General features: G+C 42.7%; 1 protein-coding gene across 3 annotated transcripts in view; it reads left to right on the forward strand.

Moving 5' to 3' along the window:
• The window catches only part of LOC109296122, a 215,534-nt gene that overhangs the window by 128,101 nt on the left and 67,295 nt on the right, over positions 1-20,138 (forward strand). For all 3 annotated transcript variants that reach the window (XM_019515354.1, XM_019515355.1, XM_019515357.1), the window contains exons 4-5: positions 2,340-2,744; positions 3,996-4,370. In XM_019515354.1, the coding sequence (XP_019370899.1) occupies positions 2,340-2,744; positions 3,996-4,370 (780 nt within the window). The remainder of the gene's footprint in view (positions 1-2,339; positions 2,745-3,995; positions 4,371-20,138) is intronic.

The raw sequence follows: 20,138 nt of genomic DNA on the forward strand, positions 1-20,138 counted from the left end.
ATATATATATATATATATATATATATATAGGCTGTGAACAAATGTAATTTTAAACTGCTTTAAAAGAGGAAGGGAAGCTGCTTTAGTATGTGTGATGCTGGGATCAAGGTGCTGAACTGGGTCAGGTGGGGCAAGCAGAATACAGGGACAAGCTGGGTCAGGAAGCCAGGAGGTCATTCTGAGAGTGGGATCTAGCAGTGAGTTAAATCAGAAAGTCATCAGGTCAAGGAGGGAGTCAGGGAGCCAGGAGATTGAACAGAGATAGGAGGAAGAGAGCAAGCTGGAAGGAACAGCAAAGGAGTCTTGGATCAGGCTGAACCCTGGTGCTCAGACACTTCTCCCTGTCCAAGGGTTTATATGGGGGAAGTGGAGGGTCAGCAGATCCTCACTGGCCACTCTGGAAACAGGGAGTGAGTGGAGGATTTGGACCTGCTGGAGGCTTCAGGCTAGCCTTATCCTGTCTGGGTGGTCAGCCATGCGGTGGTGGGCCTGTGCTGTTGGCCAGGCAAGGCCCCAGATTCAGGGCTGTGACTTTATAGGTTTCAAACAGATGTCCTAGCCCAATGTCATACTCCCAAGTGCTCCAAAATGTTGCTGCGACTAAAGGTAGTCACAATTTGTGCACCTCAGAAATTTTCCTGCAAGGGCAAGTGTATCAGGCTGTGCTCCCCCCTACCCCTTGGCCTGCACGTGTGTTTCGGCAGGATGAGGGCCCTGGCAATGTTTGTAGATGCTAATGAAGTGGATCAGCTGTGCTGGGACACATTGCAACACAGTTGATCTCACTCCAGAAATGATGTCTGTTTATAGTATTAGGAGACCATATAAACTGTTATAATATGTTATGCCTGAGTGCTCTTGCAGTGACACAAGTCAGCTAAATCACCCTAGCATTAAACCTGAATGTAAGAGGGTTAAAGCTGCAACAGTTTTGTTATGCTTGTATAGGCAGGGGAGCATGCAGATGTACTACTTACATGGTAGCAGCTGTCTTGGTATCATTTGATAGTGATACAGTTGTTAAGCTTGTCTGTACCCTTAGGTTAAGTACAGATTGTCAAAAAGCCCAAGGCTGAATTGATTCAATCTTCACAGGTTAGTCTAAGCTGCATAGATTGAACTGATGAGTGAATGGATGTTCACTTTTGATTCTGGAAATGCAATCACCTGTCTGAAGTGGCCCAGGCCAGAAGTTGGCAGGGGGGTGCAGGGTGCTAGAACACACCTCCCTGCTTGAGCAGACAGCTTGGACCAAGGCTAGCACACCCACCTTGCAAGATGGGGTAGGGGGGGAGGTTGAGGGAGGTGCGAGGCATCATGGGATGCTGGGCGACTGTGAGTTAACCTGAAACTGGAGGGGATCTGGTCATAAGTTCAACAAACCAATTTAACCTAAATCAGTTAATTTTGATACTACATCCATCCAGGTTTATTTTAAACTGGTTTTGGCCATTTTGGAAGTGGTTCATGTGCACTAAATTTCTGTTGTGTTACAGCTTTGAACCAGTTTCTGATTAGTTATACTGTTTTATGTGCAATTTCTGTCCCTAGCCTTAGTTTATTAAAGATTTATATTACAGCTGGTTTCTCCAACTTAGGCATAATGTAATATAGGAAACTTATGCTTCCATTGCTTAAGGTATACTTGTCCCCTCAATAGGAGACATTATTTTCTAGTGCTTTCAATCTTCCATCCTTCATAGGGCATCGTCTAGTGTGTACTGAAGTCAAAATAAAGACTCCTATTAAATTAATTGGAATTTTTATCAGGTCTAGGACAGAATTCATGTGCAAACTAAAAAAGACAAAACCAGCAGTCACTGAAAATCCAAAGTACCTGGGCATCTAGCTATTTGTTTAATGTATCATACACATACAGAACTTTGTACACACATCTTATTTACATGCTGTAAATTGGAACTGTGAAGTTAGAAAACATTTTTCTGTATTTGACATTCAGAATCTAAAAAGTACTCTAACCACAAGCATTCAAAATAATGAATCTGGTTCCAAAAAATCATGAGATTGTCCTTAAAATCTTCTGATATTTAAAAACAATACTTTTTTTTTAATTTGCCATCTCTTTTTCAGAAGTTCAGTATTCACATTCTTGAGGTTTGTCTACAGAAGGGCTTTTTCTTTAAAAAATAAATAGAGAAAGTCAGATAGTAACGTCATTACCATAGCAGTATCCTTAAGAAAATCAGCAAATGTCATGAAAGCTGGCAATGCTGAGTACATTAGAAACAGTGAACGATCCATCTAATTTCATTCTATTGCAGCTTGGTAGACATTATTGAAATTGTATGTATTTAAGTAATTTTTCCATTCCATTTCAGGCTCTTTTAGAAGAGGACAGAAACAGGTTTTTCAAACAAAATTACCCATATACAGAGAATATAAAGTTCCAGAATTACCTCCACCCAGCAGGGCTTCTAGTGAGGAAGATCTAGCTCATGCAGTTATTCACCCACATGCTCCATCAATGAGAAACCAAGAGATGCCTCTGGCAGAAACTACTAGATCAGCAGAATTAAAAAAAGAACCTGAAGGTCCTAAACTCCTAGGAGAGAACACAGAAATTAATGAAGATACTGGATTAGATGAGTTGGACAGGGTTCAAGACAGCACTGTTCCATTGGTCTCTGAAATAGAATGTACTTCTTCAAACATCAGTAGGCCAACTTCAAGTGTGATTAGCAACCAGACTTCATTCAGCTTTGAAAGAGATACTAACTTGTCAGGTATGTGGTATATAAATTCCTCTATGTCCTATTCTTTTCTGCCTGTGTTCATTTACTCCATTGTACTTACAGTCTAATCTTTAGAATTACAGGGCCTGAAATTGCAGGTGGGGATAAGACATGTTAAGAATTGCAGAAGGCAGGGCAGGGGGGGCACCTTAGAGCCTAAGTTGCCCCCCCTGCCTGTCTTCTGCTAGACTTCAGACCAGCATAGCTACTTACCTCTCTCTACTCATATTAAGAATTGTTTGTATCATCTGATGTATTCAAACTTGCTTCTAAAACCAACTGATGAGATTCACCATCTTCTCATCAGCAAATGAAATGAACAACTAGCATGAGTGACTGGTGCCTCCTGAATCGGGGGGGGGGCACCCACAGAAGCCGCCGACGGTGGCGGCCTTGTCGGGGGGGCACCAGCCCTGCCGACAGTGTCTGTGTCAGCTGTCGGGGGGGCACGCGCACCCCTGTGCACCCCTTTCCAGTCACCTGTGACAACTAGTGAACTTGTAAAAAATAACTCTCCACTGTGTATTTCCCTTCAAAACCATTCTGAGACAAATCACTTTTATTTTGAAGGAGTTAAACATAAGAATGTTCATGTTTTCCATGTCAGTGGTAACACCAAGGAAAAAAAATCAGACTGCAGAAATAAATGGCCTGACTGTAGTCCTTAACTCCCAGTGAAGAATACCTATTCATGCAAACATTCCCACTAGTGTCACTGATAAATGTAAGTGGTATAGTGGGACAGTGCTTTAGATACCACTTATTGGTTTAGTGTATGTTGAGGAGGGTGGGTAAAATGTTGTATAGCCATTATAATGTAAAGATTTTATTGGCACACACCTGGGATGACCTGCAGAATTCACATGCCTTTGTCACTCTCAAAAAATGCCAACAAATTTAATTTGATGTGTATTGACATATATTCATAGATGGAGAGGGAATTTCTGAAAGTAATGGCAATTTTGCAATAAAACCGTATTGTGTGCAGTGATCATTACTGGACCATCTCACTTCTCTACATAGTTGTAAATGATGGGTGCCAATAAAGTTTTCCTCTGCTGTTTAGTTTCCCACTTGTGCGCAACAGGTTTTATTTTGAAATTATCATTACTTTCTACAGCACCCTCATATATCTGCATGCGTTTCATAGGTGCATGCAGGTATGCTTGTGGGCACACAGTTTTATCTGTGCATATATTTTTGTGTGCTCATATCTGCAGAGATACTGTGTTTATTTTACAGATTTTTCTGGAAAGCTTTCTAGTGCTACCATCAGCAGAAAGGGGAGCACACCTCTTTCTCGGCTTTGCCCTTCCTCCTTGTCCATTTCTGCAATGGCTTCCTCAGGCACAGAACTTGAAGCAGACAGTAGCAGCAGCCAAGTCTCTAACCAGTCTGCTCTACAGAAAGGCTCTCTTTTGGTGGCAAATGGTTACTGCAACAATATTCTGAACCCCAGCCTGAACAGTTCCAGTTACCATGGCACTGCAGACAATCTCCAGGCTTCATCATATTCTGTGAAAAAATGCTCAGGGCAAACACCGTCTTTCGTAGAAATTTGGCATGACCGTCTCCTTCACCACTGGCCTGTTCTTCCACCGATCTCCCCACAAAGAGGTTAATAAATGTTTACTTTTTTTCCTGTTTCCATATGGTTTGTTCACAGGCTTTTGCTTGTATGTGTATGAATGCTCACTTGCATTGACTGCTGTGAGGGAATTGTTCCACTAATGCTGGCCATCTTCAAATCAATGCCTGCAGATAACAACAGAAAGTGCCTCAGATGTAGTGGTTTCCACAGGACTATTGTTAGGCTTTTGTTAAGCATTTTTGAACCTAATAAATAATGTCAAAAGTCTCTATCCTAGCCAAAAATGTTCCTTTTGAAACAGTTCTAATAGTATTTTTGTTCTGCGATGTCTCCCAGTGTTGCAAAGAATTTGTGCTTCACAATAGGAATCTGGTGTATCGCGTGCCACTTTGCAGTGTGTGCGTGCGTGTGCTTTTTTATCCTTTTTGCAATATGAACTTTTCATTTGGCAAAGCAGAAATCCCACTTCCTAACTTTAAATAACCATATTCATTTTGAAGGTTAATGTCGTAAATGAAATGAAATTTCACAAACTATAGTAAATCAAACCTTAATGATGCTGGAATGAAATGAAGGAACATGAAATATTGAACTTAATTATATGCTTTTTCAGTGCATTTCCTTTGTGTGTTGTTGCATAATTCATAATTAAATTAAGTTTGAAGCATGGCTTGAGCATTTTACTTTATGCACTAAGAAACAATGATCATAGTGGTCAAAGATGATCACAGTGGTCCCTTCTGGTCTAAAAAGATATGAATCTAAATCTTAATGACAGTTTATTGTGAAGGAAACTCTAATTGGAAGTTTGCTGCAATTCATTAAATATAGTATAGTATGTGGTAATAAGAAACTCAGGTTGTCCTTTTACTATAATAGGGGCAATATTTCTATTCCTGGGATATAGTCCCCTGTACATCTTTCCTCCCTGAATCAGCTCTCCAATATTGGGGTTCATGTGTTGAATGGAGAAATTGATTTTTTGACCAGGATTAGAAGCATACTGCTTTGATTCCTACCCCACCGTGCAGCAGCTGTGGCATTACTATTCAGGCAACTGAAGGACTCAGTTAACTTAATGGCTTATTGTTTCACTCCATGAGTGTTAATGATTGTCTCTCCTTTTTTAATGTTCTTGATGTTCCACTAATTGAGCTAACCTTGCTTAGGTCAATATTGCTCTCAGTTAGTTGCTTCTGGTCTTTTTCCTTCTATTTCACAGTCTTGGAGACTCTTTAGCTCTTTTCAAAATCATAAATGTATCTATGGAGACCAGTTTCCAGCAGCAGCTAGGTTTGAATTTCACTTAAAAAAGGAAAGAGAGGTAAGTCAGCTGAAGATTAGGTTCTGTCCTTGATTTATGCAGCAACAACTCTGGAAAAAACTTTTTCTGTCCTTCATTCTATTTTTCAAAAACAAGTTGCATATACAACATGCCCACGAATGTAATATGTGTTGTATTTGCTATCTGAGTTTCATTTCTGTGCATTGTACTTTGCTTCTTTTTATTGTGGGCTTGATTTGGGAGGGAAGTAGCAAAAATTACAGTTGTCAGTTGAGACCCAGGTTAGTGCACAGGTTATTTGATATTATATGGGTGTTCACTTAGGTTCTGTGCCATAACTCATTCACAGTAAGTCAGTTTATTTCCATTTGATACTAGTGGCTTCATTTTAACATATTTTATGGCTACAGTAACCCTATATATTATATCATATGCAGGAGTGACAATTTCCCTCAGTGTTATCAGTGAAAAGAATATAAGGTCTAAAACAGATTTTAAGTCATTGTAACTGTAATAAAGAATAAGTATCATTCAGTGCATTGACAACAATAACGTAAAGCCTCTAATATTCTGTTGTGTAGTTCATCAAACATTTGTCTTTAAATATTTAAAAAATATCACTGTGTATCCAGGCACCACCATTCTTAGGCCTTGATGTCTTGCAGTTGTGTTACAGCAGGAGGTACAAGTTGTAAACCTTGGTTGCTATGGTTCCTAAGGAAAAAATGGCTTCCAATAACTATGAATTGATATGACATGGTGTGCAAGATCATATTCCTTTTGGTGTGACGCAAAATGAGTGTCACCAGTGCATTTTTCTTATATTTTGATAAATAACCGCTTCTATGTCCCAGTTAGATATAGGAGAAGAAGGCAAATGTAAAGCATAGGGAAAGCACTCTAAGAAGTGACACTAAAAATGGATTCCCATGTCTATGTCTCGGTGCTCAGTATTAAGATGTTTAAAAGGATAACTTTCTGTCTGCCACCTTCCAAATTTAATCTACCAAATGGCATGTTGTGATATCACAAGAAATACGAAGATAGGGTAATGTTAGTCTGCATTTTGAAAGGTAACAATTATTGACCGTATCGTCGAAAATATTTGACATCATCTGGGAAGTGGAGACTTCTTCCTTAACTGGGACCTTGTGAAATTCTTTTAGTCATTTTTAAGATTACTTTTTTAGATTTTTTTTCACTCCTAAGGTTAAATACTTACTACTACCTGATTGATATAAATTAATCTATTTTCCTTGTACACTCAAATTTTACTGTAATAGTATGTGCAAATATTTGCAGCCAAATGGATGGCACAGTGTTCAGGAGATAAATCAACAGACTGGAAGCCAGAAAACCTGGGTTGTCTTCCCATTTCTGTCACTGGCCTGCTATGTGATTTTGGCATGTGTACACTGCACCATATAGTGTACTGATACCTGAGTTACCTCAGGTCCTCAAAGCACTCAGCCACAGCTGAAATATAAAATAAATATATTTATTCTGATTTTTTGCAAGGCATATTGCATGCTGAGTGCTGTGCTGCCACAGCTGGATGGCTTCTGGTACCTGAATTCACTTGGGTATTTTTACGTGTGGCCAGGTAACAATTTAAAGCTTGATGAACTAGTTAATCACATCTTAAGTGCAACCTGTTCTAGGGACCTCCATGTGACCTATACAAACCCACTCAGGACCCTGGGTAAGCATTACAGCAGCTATATTGTACCATTAGTATTGGTACCAAGCTAGCTAGATTAGAGTATGGCTATCTATACTGCAGTCACATCTCCAATAAGCCTTAAGTCTCTGATGGCCTGTTGCTAGAACAATTACTTGTATAACTGTGTCCATAACAGCTGTGGGGTTGGTGTTTTTGGTCTATCCTATTTAGTTATTTTACAAGTTAGTTACAAAAACAGTTGAAAACAATTTTTTTTTCCTAGAAAATCTTGAGATTTTTCATCATTTTGACCCTATTTAATCTAGATTTCTATTTTTGTAATGTGCTTGAGTCTCTGCTTTTCAGAATATGACTCAAGGATGTCAGTTTAAAGATAAGACACTAGTAAGTGTCTCCCTCATAGAAAATATTTAGTCTTTGAGAAACTCATCTCAAAGCCTTACTGAATTTATGAAACATGCCTATTATATAACCTCTGATACATACACAAAACATTAAAACACTATGCCAAAGTAGTTGTTAAAGTAAATCGAGTTGTATGCCCTCATAGATTATCCTTGATTTTCCTTTAGCACTTTCTGTATACAGGGAAAATTGCATGAACCTTAGGACTTGCTAACTAAATAGAAGATAGCAACATCTTTCTTGATCACAAATAAGTCATAAGATGATTTGGGTTGGATCAGGGGTATTCAACCTCTGGCCTACAGGCAAAATGCAGCCTGTGGGTCTCTTCTACAGGTCAGGAAATTTGGTGACAGGGGAATGGCGGCAGTTCATACTGCCAGCCTCCCCCTGCTGCCAGACTCCAAGCACCGTGCAGTGGGTTGGGGGCAGGCCATACCCCCTACCCCTCCTGCAGTGGGATTGGGACCAGGCCAAGCCACCTTTCCCTTGCAGCTGGCCCATGCCCCTTCCCCTCCATGGGGCTAGGTCAAACCCTCTTCCTTCTGCAGGGCCAGGTTTCTGCTAGGCTACATCCCCCTGCTCTGCATCTTCCCCACATGGCTGGATGGGGTCCCGCTGTGCCCACCCCAATGGTACCAGATCAGGGCTACTGGCCTGATGCTGCCCTTGGACAGACCAGGCACTGCCCATCTGGTCTCCTAGCTAAAAAGTTTGAGCACCGCTTGGTTGGAAGGAACAACTAGTTATTATCTTGTCCAGAAAATCTTTTTTCAGTTGGCCAAAGAAACCTGGAGCTTTTTGCTTTCTCCCCTTCTACATCCAAAATAATGCGACACAACTTAGTGCTTGTATTCAAATAAGTCTCAGAAGTTTTGATGACAGAGACAAGGACACTTCTACTGCCAAAGGTAGAGACCAGGAAAAGAATACTAAAGGTATCTGTCAAATAGCTATTGAAAAACTGCATGTTAACTAACCAGAAGAGATAGACCACTCAGGAAAAAAAAAATCATCTGTTCATTCTTCTAGGGCCTGTTTAACCAGTACACAGTAGAAACAGTAGATATTTAAAAGATTATAGCTGAATGCCTGCTATGCTGGAATTAGGGTTGATCTTAGCTTTCTCTTTCCATATAGACTGTTCCAAGTACTCTAAAGTTCACATACTGACTAATGTCAGTGTATAATATTATTTAACAAAGAATAAACCTGACCCAGGCTAGATCATTTTTCACTTCACCTGTGAACATGGTTACAAAATGATACAAAATGCAAAAGAAGCCTTTAATATAAAATTAACAATCAAACAATCTAAATGTAAAGAGTGTAGAAATTAAGGACCTTGGCAACAGACCTGTACTAGTTTTCTCACAATGTCCTTTGTTCTGTTTGTACTTTTTCTTTGCTCTGAGGTTCTGAATGCCCTCAGAGATAATGAAGAGAAGCTGTTTTATTGCTCTTTCTAGCCTCCTTAAATATATTGTCAGTAGGGCTGTGCAAAATGGCACTGCTCCATTTTGAGTTGCATTTTGACTTTCCGATGAAACAGTGGTTCATTTCAAATTTTGTTTTGATTTGAAACTGCTGTTCCGTTTCATTTCGTCGAAACAGTTTTGCTGTTTTGATGTTTCACCCATAGGCTACAATGGGGAAGCTCAAAACAGTCTATAACTTTGTAATTTCTGCCCTGATTTGGATGAAACATGCAGGAAGAGTAGCCCCTTCTGAGAGCATGAAGCCTGCAAAGTCTCAAGGAGATAGGTGCAGGGGTTTCAGGGAAACTGCATCTCAAAGTCATTAAAGTAAAACTCATGTCACGTGTATATGTTAAGCCACAGTGGGGTCAGAACTGCAGGCCTGCTAGCCCCTGCTGAGGCCACAAAGCCTGCCTAGTTTCAAGGAGATCGGTGCAGGGGCTTCTGGGTTCTGGGGCCCTGCACCTCTGGCTGCTGACAGGCAAATCTCGTGACATGGGTGCTTGTGCAACTGACTGTGTCTGTCCTGGGCAGAAAGGGGTAAAAGCTGCAGGCCTGCTAGGCCCTGCTGTGGCCACAAAGCCTGCCAGCTGTCAAGGAGATAGGTGCAGGGGGAGTCTGGGTTCTGGGGCCCTGCACCTCTAACTGCTGACAGGCAAAAACAATGCTGCCTTTTATGCAGTTTTTCCATCCCTCCCCCAGAGCACTGGGATTGGAAGGGACCTCAGGTGACAGTCACTGGCCAGCTACATGGTCAATAATGAGAGCCCTCTTTCTTCCCCCCCTCCCCCCTCTCCCTCCTTACTTTAGTTTCCGTTTCCCTGCAGGCAAGCCCAGCTTGAGCTTTGAAACTTGAAACATTTTGAAATTTTTGAAAAGTTTCGAATTGCCTTGTTTTGAGGCTGTTTCAAAGCTCTCTCTTTCATTTTGATTTCGCTGTTTTGAGCTTGAAATGAGTCGAAACAGCATCGAAACAAAACTGCTGGCAAAATTTTGCACGGCCCTAGTTGCCAGTAATATTTTAGCTGATCGTACCCTTTCTGTTACCTTTCAGGCCTCTGTTGATGAGGGAAAGTAGCGTTGTTTATTTTTTGGAAATGTCGTGTCTAGGGGATCTTTACGATACCTAGATCTGATTGCAAGATATAGGAAGAGTTTTCCCAGTACTGGGAGGCGAAAGGGGAAAATTCCTCCAAAAATCTGTTACACAAAACAGCTATTTTAGTAACGGATTAGATTAAATAGCTAGGCTTTATAAAATGATATACCACTGTGACAGAAACTAGAGAAAATGAGGTATTTCCCATAAAGTGCTTTTATTTTGTTACTAGATTTTTCAAGTTGGATGGTAGTCTAAGGTCAAAGGTAAAATGATTAGTGGCTCCTTGACATCTTAATTCTCAAGAAGATATGCCTTCTGCTATTTGAATCAGAGTCACCTTCTCAGCTGCATCATGCCAAAATAAATATAGTCAAGATATCCTCAACCATATCTTCACAGACTGAGATGGACTGAATAGGAGGGGGTATCTCTTTCAATCTAGTGCAGAAGATGTTTATCTTTTTTAAAGTGATTCAGCAAAAATGTCATCATTTCATAGTCTTTCTTTGTCTCTTCTCCCCTCAAAAATGTGATTAAAAGATTATTTTTGTAACTGTCACTGATACCCAATTTGACTGATGCTTGAAAGTCAACCTGTGTTCTTTTTACCTAGTAGAACAGATCGTCATTTCTTAGAAAGGCACTAAAATTATAACTTAGTTAGCTATGCTGTTAATAATGTGCAAAATTGGAAAAAGTCAGCTCTATTTCCTAGCTATATTGGTTCTGGCTTGCTAATGACAACAAACAAATCATACATTGTCAATCAGTTAGCAGATATGTCTCTCCAGTTACACACGTAAATGAAACATTATGGGGAAGACCCTTCCCCACACTCTTTTGACTGAGGTGCTTAAAAAGCAATTTCTCTGCAGAGCCATTTTTATGCTATTGGGTTTTTTAAAAATCAAACAGAGATATCTTAAAGTGTTCAGTCGCTATGGCTACTTACATGATTCATTGCACTTTTGTGCATGAATCATTTATGACAGGGGGTTGATTTTAAAGTTATTTTCTACTCAGAATACTTCAAACTTTGAACAAACACAGAGGTACATATTTTGTGCACTGGTTCATATGGAGGCATGAGTATTCTCTGGAGAATGGCTGTCCTTACCAGTACTTGTGCAAACTCACGTGACTAGTAAATGAACATGAAACATAGGATCATAGGGAGGTAGGGATGGAAGGGACCTCACAAGGCCATCTAGTCTAGCCCTTTGCTCAAGGAAGGATCATCCCCTATTTAAGTATGCCATACAGGTGTTTGTTTAATCTGTGCTTAAAAGCTTCCAAGAATGGAAAATCTACAGCCTGTCTGGGTAGCCTGTTCCAATGCCTCAATCACCATCATAGTGAGAAAGTTAATTTCTAAACTATGTTTCCCTTGCTGCAATATTAGGCCATTGCTCCTTGTCCTGTTCCATGTAATTACAAATAATAGTCTATAAGTAGGTCCACCCTCTGTATAATCACCATCCAGTAGGGCTGTGCAAAGCTTTGGTCCCTGAGTCAATTAGGCCCAATTTGGTGGCCGAATCTCCAAATCTGAATCAAATCAGAGGACCCTTTAATCTCTCTGAATCAATTCAGAACCCTCCGAATCAATTTGGAGAGATGCAGACAGATTCAGTGATTTGGACATAGATACAGATTTAAATGTTTTTTCTACATACCTTTAGGTAGCAGGGGTTCTGAATGCTGTGGCGCTGGGGCAAATGCAGCATCCCATAGAAGTGTTGGGGGCTCCCCCACTTAGCACTTGACAGCAGACCTGAAACTGGATCAGAAGCACTTCTGGGTCCACTGGGGAGTGTGCTGGGGGCTCCACGTGTCCCCCCCCCCCGGCTTGGTGACTGGTGCCTCCTGGGTCTGGGGAAGAACCTGGGGTCCCCCCATGGCCAATCACTGGGCTGGGAGGGTGCGGTGGGGGGGCACCGTGTGCTTCCCAGCAGACCCAGAAGTGGACCAGAAATACTTCCGGTCTACTTCTGGGTTCAGTGCTGAGCATGCTGGAGAGCCCCCCATGCTGCTGTGGGATGCTCCATCCACCCCAGCATTGCAGCAATCACAATCTGTGCCGCTACCTCAAGGTATGTAGAAAAAACTTTTCAAGCTGTGCCTGTGTCTGAATCGCTGATTCGCTGAATAAGTATTGAATTGTCAGATTTGGATTTTGCCGAATCGAATCAAGGACAGTGATCCAAATCAACAGATCGAATCACTGTCCCTGATTCGAGCTGAATCCGAATCAAATAGGGCCCGTTTCACACACCACTACCATCTATCAATTAGGCCTGTGTGAAGTGGCTGGTATTCGCTTTGGATTCAGATTCAGCTGATTCAGGGGACAGTGATTCGATCTGGTGATTTGAATCACTGTTCCCAGAAGCCCTAAGGCTGCTGCAGCAGCCTGTGAGTTGAGGCATTTTTTTTTTTAAAGAGGCTGGGAGCTGGGGTGGGTGGGGCAGCCATGGGTGGGGGCTGGGAGAGTGGGTGGTGGGACTCATGGCAGAGCCCCTCATGCATCACAGGACAGTGGGTCCAATGTGGATCACCCCTCCACCTGGCAGCAGCTGGTGAGTGGGGACTTTTTTTTAAAGATCTGGGAACTGGGGCTGGGCAGGGCAGCCATGAGGGGGAGGGGCTGGGAGAGAGGGCAGGGGTTGGAGGGCACTCAGGAGGGCTGGGGGGAGCAGGCAGGGGATGGGGCCTGGCAGGGGTCCCCCTTTGGTCCCCTCCCCACTCCTGCAGCCCCCCCCCACCCCCTACTTACCAGCATGGAATCTGGGTCCAGCTCCCTGCTGCAGTGAGTGGGGACTGCCTGAATCTCTGAAGCTCGCCGAATATTTTCCAAATCAATTTGGAGAGCTTCTAATTGATTCAGACCTTTTAATTGGTTTCCTGATTCAGTTCTGATTCGGAGATTTGGGCACTGAATCGGGTTGAATCTCATCTGAATTGAATCAGCACCCGAAGCTTCACGCAGCTCTGCTATCTATCTACATCTAAAAATATATTATATTCATTTGAATCTAAGATGAGGTCCCCCCACAACTCAGAAAAATACACACTATATATGTGTGTGTGTGTGTGTGTGCTTTTCTGAACACACACACACACACACGTATAGTTTTTCTAGGTACAATATTTGTATAGTTGTTGCACTGAAAAAAAAATCAGGTGTCTTTGTACTTTGGAGTACTTGGGAATAACATTTGGCAGCGGGTCACTGTTGTGCCAGGAATGTGGCTTCTGCCATCATCCAGAAAATATGCCCACATTTTGGTAGTTTGCAAATGTTCAGGGTAGGTTGGGTAGAGTTTAGCATATCTATTCTTCAGAAATTTCACTTGCATGGAACTTGTTCCATCTCTGGATGGTTTTACATAACTGATAAGACTCTTCTTCACAAAATGATGGAGCATGCTGTATTCCAGAGGCTGCATGGCTGAGCAGAATTTTCCTTTAGAACCATGTCTCCTGACTGCCAGAGGCCACTGTACCATGAGGCCGTGCAACAGTAAACAGAACCATGTTGTCTTCTGCTCTTAGTGCCTAGGCAGTGTAGAATAGAAGGAAGTCACCTGACTGGAATGTACATATGTGTCTCATCTCTATATAACAGCTGGTCCATGGAGATTGAGACAAGAAGAGGGGAAGGGTGATGCAGTAATTAGGGTAAAAAAGTTTAATTTTCTCTTCTGCTACAGACTGTGCAAATTACATAGGGAAGTCACTTAGCCCCTCTGTGCCTCACTTTCCCAGCTCCAAAATGGGCATAATAGTACTTCTCTACCTCAAGGTAATGTTGTGAAGATGAATGTAGTATGAGTCAGAGATACTCTGGTACGCTTCACAGCATAGAAGTACCAGAGATAGATAGATGGAGCATGGTACTGCTCTTACTTTCTTTGTTAGCTCAAGGGATAGTGGCTTGTGCTGAAGATCTATTAGTTTTAACTCTGCTGATGACCTGCATGGAGGTCACTGTAATTTCATGTGAGGATTTTTTAAATTTCAATTTAGTTTTTAATCTAATATATTATATAAAAATGATGTTAAACATATATTAGTTATAAAATCAAGCATTCTAAAGTTAGGAATTACCGGAACTGGAGCTGCTGTGCAGCCTTTTTTCAATCCCCTTACGCATTTTGCGTATGTATTTTTATACAGTCTTTGATTTACATGACCATATTAGTTTTTTCCACAGGATCTCTGCCTCATTTAGCACACAACATGGACTGTGATCAGGGCACAAACCTAGGTCTTTGTAGTGAAAAATACGGATGTTTGTAACATCCCAGCTTCATTTGCTACAGATATGTAGCAAATGAGGCAGGAGATCATAGGAAAAGAAGACAGGATCTTATGATTAGGCTGCTGAATCCTGCCCTTGAGAGAGAGTTCTTGCCAAAGAGTTTGTGTGTGATGCTGGGCAAGTCATAAAATTCCAAGGGCCCAATTTGAGACCTTGAGACTTGATTTGCAGAAGTGCTGAACACACACAGAGGCAAATGAAATAAATGGGAGGTGGACGGTAAACAAGCTAGAAAATGCTATGCCCTTGGAAAAATCCAGGCCTAGGAATCTCAAATGGGCATGCAGAAGGAATGGATATTTTTGACTTTAAACATTTTGTGCTTCCATCCTTCATCTGTAAAATGAGGTTAATACTCACTTTAGCTCCTAAGGGTGCTATGGAGATTAATTAATTAATGTGTATGAAGCACTCCAATAGGAGTGATTTCCATAAAAAGCCCATGAGGAAATTGATATTTTTTCTTTAGAGCAATTCCATCAAATGTGCAGTTAATAAAGTGTGTTCAGTGGAAGCTTCCACTCAGTCGATATCCGTTGAACGGTTCAGTGCCAGTAGAGCCTTGGGAGATCTTTTCTTTTTTAAACTCATTTACCACAATCCAGTGCATACATATAGGCTAGGGACAGACGTTACACATAAACCGGTTTAAGTGATCAGAAACTGGTTTAAACCTGCAACAGAACAGATGTTCAGTGCACATAAACCAGTTTGCAAATGGCTGAAAATGGTTTGAGATAAACCTGGTTGAATGTAGTATCAGACTTAACTGATTTGGCTCAAGCTGGTTTATGCAATGTCTGTCCCAGACCCCTTGCTGATTTAAGACAAACCAGACACCCCCCAGAATCCCAGCATGCTTGCTGGGCTGGGCTGGGCTGGGCAGGGCTCTGTGCTCCACATCAGGGCTAGGCCCTCCCCTCTGCATTTGCCTGGCTTCTCTGTGCTAAACAGGGATTATTGCCCCCCACCCCTCTGCCTTAGCAGAAACCTCCTGATTAGCTAACAGACCACATGCTGACCACATGTTGCTGTGGGAGACAGCAAAGACAGACAGGCTTTTGGAGCTAACCAACAGGTAGCTTAATGTCTTTCCTTGGAAACATTTGAGAAGAGCTGTTTGCTCCCCTCTCTCCCCCTCACCACTCTCTGCTAAGCACACATTGCCCCCTCCCCTCTGCCTTTGCTGAGGTGTCTGTGTATTAGCCAGCAGACCACATGCTGGGTCTATGCTGAATCAACACTGTCTCTCTGTTGTTTCTTAATGGGGAAATAAACACTAAGATAAGGGTGATAAACACTGTTATCAGCTCCCTCCTCCTCTTCTCCCCACCCCAGCTTGCTTGCCTGTCAGGTTGCTGCAGACAGTATAAAGAAGCAGGGAGGGGAATGAAAAGCTCCATATCTTCAACTGATGCATGCACTACATACCTCCTTTTGCCTTAGAGTGCTAGTGCAGGGCTCAAGGCTGGTAACACCCCCATCTCTTGAGCAGTGAGTGGAGAAAATCCTGGGACCGTAGGTAGGATGGGGGGTCATCCCCCTACCTAATCAGAGCCCTGCTGGGGCCTGGCCATGCCCCCCTCGGCTTAGCTCCATGGAAGGGCAGGGAGGGCTGCTTTAGTGCCCCCCGGCTTTTAGCCTGAGCCACCCCAGGCATGTGCTTGAATTTCCTCAGTCCAGAGGGATTGTCTGTATGGTTGGAAACTGGTTCAGCCTAGCCAGGTTCGACTAACCTGCAGAGGTTGAATCAATTCACGCTCAGGCTTTTTGAATGTCTGTCCCTAGCCATAGAGTAAATAGCTCGGGCAATGAAAAACACATTTTACCAAACTTATAAATATAAAATATGTCTCTGCTAAATTTGAAGTTTCTATTGCCTCTAACTCAGGTGGTTAAAAAAAGTTTGCAAAAATCACTTGTAAAAAATGACCTTACAAATATTTGGAAATGGTCCAGTCATTCTACATGAATCTTTCCAGAAAAGTTCTCTCTCTAGTTTTGAATCAGGACACCAAATTTCAGACTAAGTCAAAACCTTGTAAAAACTGCAAACAACTGAAATGTTATTTTATAATGGAAACCCTGAAGTTATTTTATCCAAAGGTGCCACTGTGGTCACTAGCCAGAATTCTTATTAATAGACTGTTCCTTTTTGCAAACCTGTGCCCCAGTTTTCCTGCCTGAAGCAGCAAACAGCCCCTCTCCTACCAATCCCAAGCTCTCTCCTTCCCCTGTATGTTTTGTGACCCCTTCCCCCTCCCATGGGCTGCTAGGCTTCTGCTGCTGGGTTTTTCAGCAGTGATCAGAAACTTTGGGAGTAAGACCTCTGGTTGCTACAATTAAACCTGGCCCTAAACCTGCCCCCTCAGCCAATCAGGGAGCATGGAGGGAGGGTGTGCCATGATCTGGCCATGAAAATGGTGACCCCCACCACAATCAGGCCACAATATTAGTGAGCTGGGCCCACGATTTAAATCAGGCCTTAATTATAAGGATGAATTTTGTGATTCCAATTGCTGTCTAACAGCTCAAGTACAGGGGCCAGATTCTCAGCTATTGTAAATTAATCTAGCTTCATTGACTTTGTCAAACTGAGGTGTTTTAAACTTCTGTACTCCTTATGTGAAGACAAGCCTTAGTGAAATCTAAAATTAAGTCCCAGAATACAGTGGGGCATTTCATATAAACCAATTTTATGCTCTCAGCATCTTTGGGCATTTTTACGTGTGTTGTGGGATGTGGCACTGGGTGCTTTCATTAGCAAGTTGCACTAATTAAAAGTCCCCGCATGTCACGTGTATCAGTGTTGCTGCATATCCCTGCACTGAAAAAATGGTGGCGGTGTGCTTTGAACTAAAGCTTACTGAATGTTTTTTATTTCAAAGTGCACTGCTGCCATTTTTTCAGTGTAGGGACATGCGGTGATGCTGATACACATGGCACAGAAGGCTCTGGAACGCATCAGTTTCTGTGCCCCAGCAGACTTGATTAATTGAGTCTGCTCTGCTGTGCTGGATTCCCAGTGCATTGGAGCAAGCTCTGTGCACATGTATAGGAGCCCTTTGTGCCTGAAGTACTGATACGTAGTAAAAGAAAAGTTACCTTATGAAGACTAGATGTGAAACTGTACTGATTATCAAGGTTTTAAATACTTAGAGTTGTATTTTATTTTTTGGAAAAATGAACTGCACTGGTGTTCTGGCCTAGTTGATATCAATGGGAATTTTGTCCCTGATGTCAGTGGCTCCAGGAATATATCTCTGTTCCTTGCCCATCTGAGCTTGCAGTCTCATGTCTCAGTGCTGCAAACACTGTGTGGCAGAACACCTTTGGTGTCTGCCACTCTAAGGCTGAGAGCAGGCAGCCAGCAGGTGTGGGCAAGCTCTGATGAGGCAGCCATTTTAGATCCAGGCTCTCAAGCCTGAAGCAGTAGTCTGCTGCAAGCAGCTGAAGGACAGCACTTGGCTGAGCTGCTGCTCAACACCTTGGTGGTAAGGGAGGAACTATGGGGATGGTAGGAGGTTCCTAGGGTCCCAGTGGGGTCCTAAGTCCCTAGGAAAAGGCTTTGGACCTAACATCAGGAGGCCAGCTTTGCAAAGGGGCTGATTGTTTGCAGGTCTACACAAGGGCCAGGAAAGTCCCTGATTTAGAACAGGCAGGGGTGAGGCCTGGGGTTCAGGTGAGCCCAATTTACATTAGAGCTGTCTGATTAAGATCTCTTGGGCTCTGAGCAAGCCTAGTGTGAGATAGCTGCATGGCAGGGCCCAGAAGGGGACCCCTACTGCCTAAGGAGGTCAGCTGCTGTGGTGATGGGACCAGAGCACCCTCACTGGTCAATGCAAGAGTGCCAGGGCCAGAATGTTGAAGGCCAATGAAGCTCAACATGAGGGGCAGGCCTGGGCCATGATGAGCTATCTGGTGCCCTGATTGTCCTGGGTGGGGTCAGAGCCTAAGGAGGCTGAAGGTCCCCTTGATTGGGGAGGGCATCATTGTCTAAGGGAAGAAAGGCTCAGTGAGACAGCAGGCTGAAAAGTAGGAGGCATCCAAGGAGGGGGCTGGGGAGTTGGGCCAGTGAGAGGCAGCCAGCAGCAGCTCAGGAACAAGTAACCCAGTAGGGAAGAGACCAGGGGAGGTAGGCCTGCATGGTCCTGGGTATGACAATAAACTGCACCTTGCTGGGGGAGGATGACCTGGTGGGACTGTGCATGACAGAGGAGCTTCCCAGAGATGCCAGGCCAGTTGCCTCTCCAGTGAAAGGCCAGGAGGGGTGCCTTAAAACCAGAGCCCCCATAACCTGGTAGGTAACCCAGAGTAGGGACAGGCAGAGGGTCCAGGCATTGTTATCAGAGGCCTGGGGCCAAAGAGGCATAAAGTCTGTGTTTGGAGGGGCCCAAGAAGGTGGACCTATTTGAGATGGGCTAGCTGCTCAGAGACCTGACCAGAGGGACCCTCAACTGGTCAGTCATGGGGCCAGGACCAGCAGGGTCAAAAGGGCCAGGGTGCCTGCTGCAAGGGATGCCAGAGCTGTTAAGAACTTATAACACCTTATGAGAGGCAGGGGACATGATAAGGGAAGGTTGGAGTTGTGTACAGTGCCCCCTGGCATCCGGGCAGTAAAATGGGCAGCCTCCCGCATTTAACACCAGTTTATTGAACAACAAGTCATGGCAGATGAGGCTGGGTGGACTGCCTTACAGAGACAGGTGGACAGGCCGATGTTGAGACCCAGCCCCAAAATGGCCCCATGTCACACACTGATGTAGATAAGTAAACTTTAGCTTGTGATCAGTTTAATTGAACTAAAGTGACTGCAGGATTGATGCCTATATTCAGAGGCAATACACCTCAAGGTAAGTAGGACAGTAGAAAGTTACTTCGTTACATTACAAAAGATTTAGTTTAAGTGTTCATAAATTACCTTTTAAGAAATTTTAATACTTTCTCTCCTAGGTCTGAAGTAAGAACAAACACCAAGATTTGTTTCATTAAAGCTATAAAATCATTCATCAAGTTAGTTTGCAAATAGGCAGGCAGCTTTCATTTTTTTTCTTAGTGTGAGTAATAGGAAAATTAATAAAATTAAATTTAGTGCTAAATACCTACTTGTTCCATGCTACTGACTAGCATGCATTTTGAATTAATGCTTCCTTCAAAATGCCTTTTATTCGTATTGTAACAACATGAAAAGGAATGTGAATGTTAAATCAGTTTCTATAGAAGTTTTCCCTCTTTGCCCCATTGTTTACCACCCTGTTTCTTTCACCTTTTATACAATTTAGGTGTACCCAGCTAAAAATGCAATGTCTACACCAAAATTTACCTTTTATCTACTTCCTCTACTAGTTTTTTGTCTTAATTTATCTGTATGATGAAATCAATAATGCATGTTGTTGTTTTTTTTTCCCCCTTCCCACAACTCCCTTGCTTAAAGATGTGTTCTTTTAGATAGATTTTGTGTGTGTGTGTGTGTGTGTGTGTGTGTGTGTGTGTGTGTGTGTGTGTGTGTGTCTTTT

The sequence above is a fragment of the Gavialis gangeticus genome, unplaced genomic scaffold, assembly GCF_001723915.1.
Source record: "Gavialis gangeticus isolate Ggan-Ray unplaced genomic scaffold, GavGan_comp1, whole genome shotgun sequence".
Lineage (NCBI taxonomy): Eukaryota > Metazoa > Chordata > Crocodylia > Gavialidae > Gavialis > Gavialis gangeticus.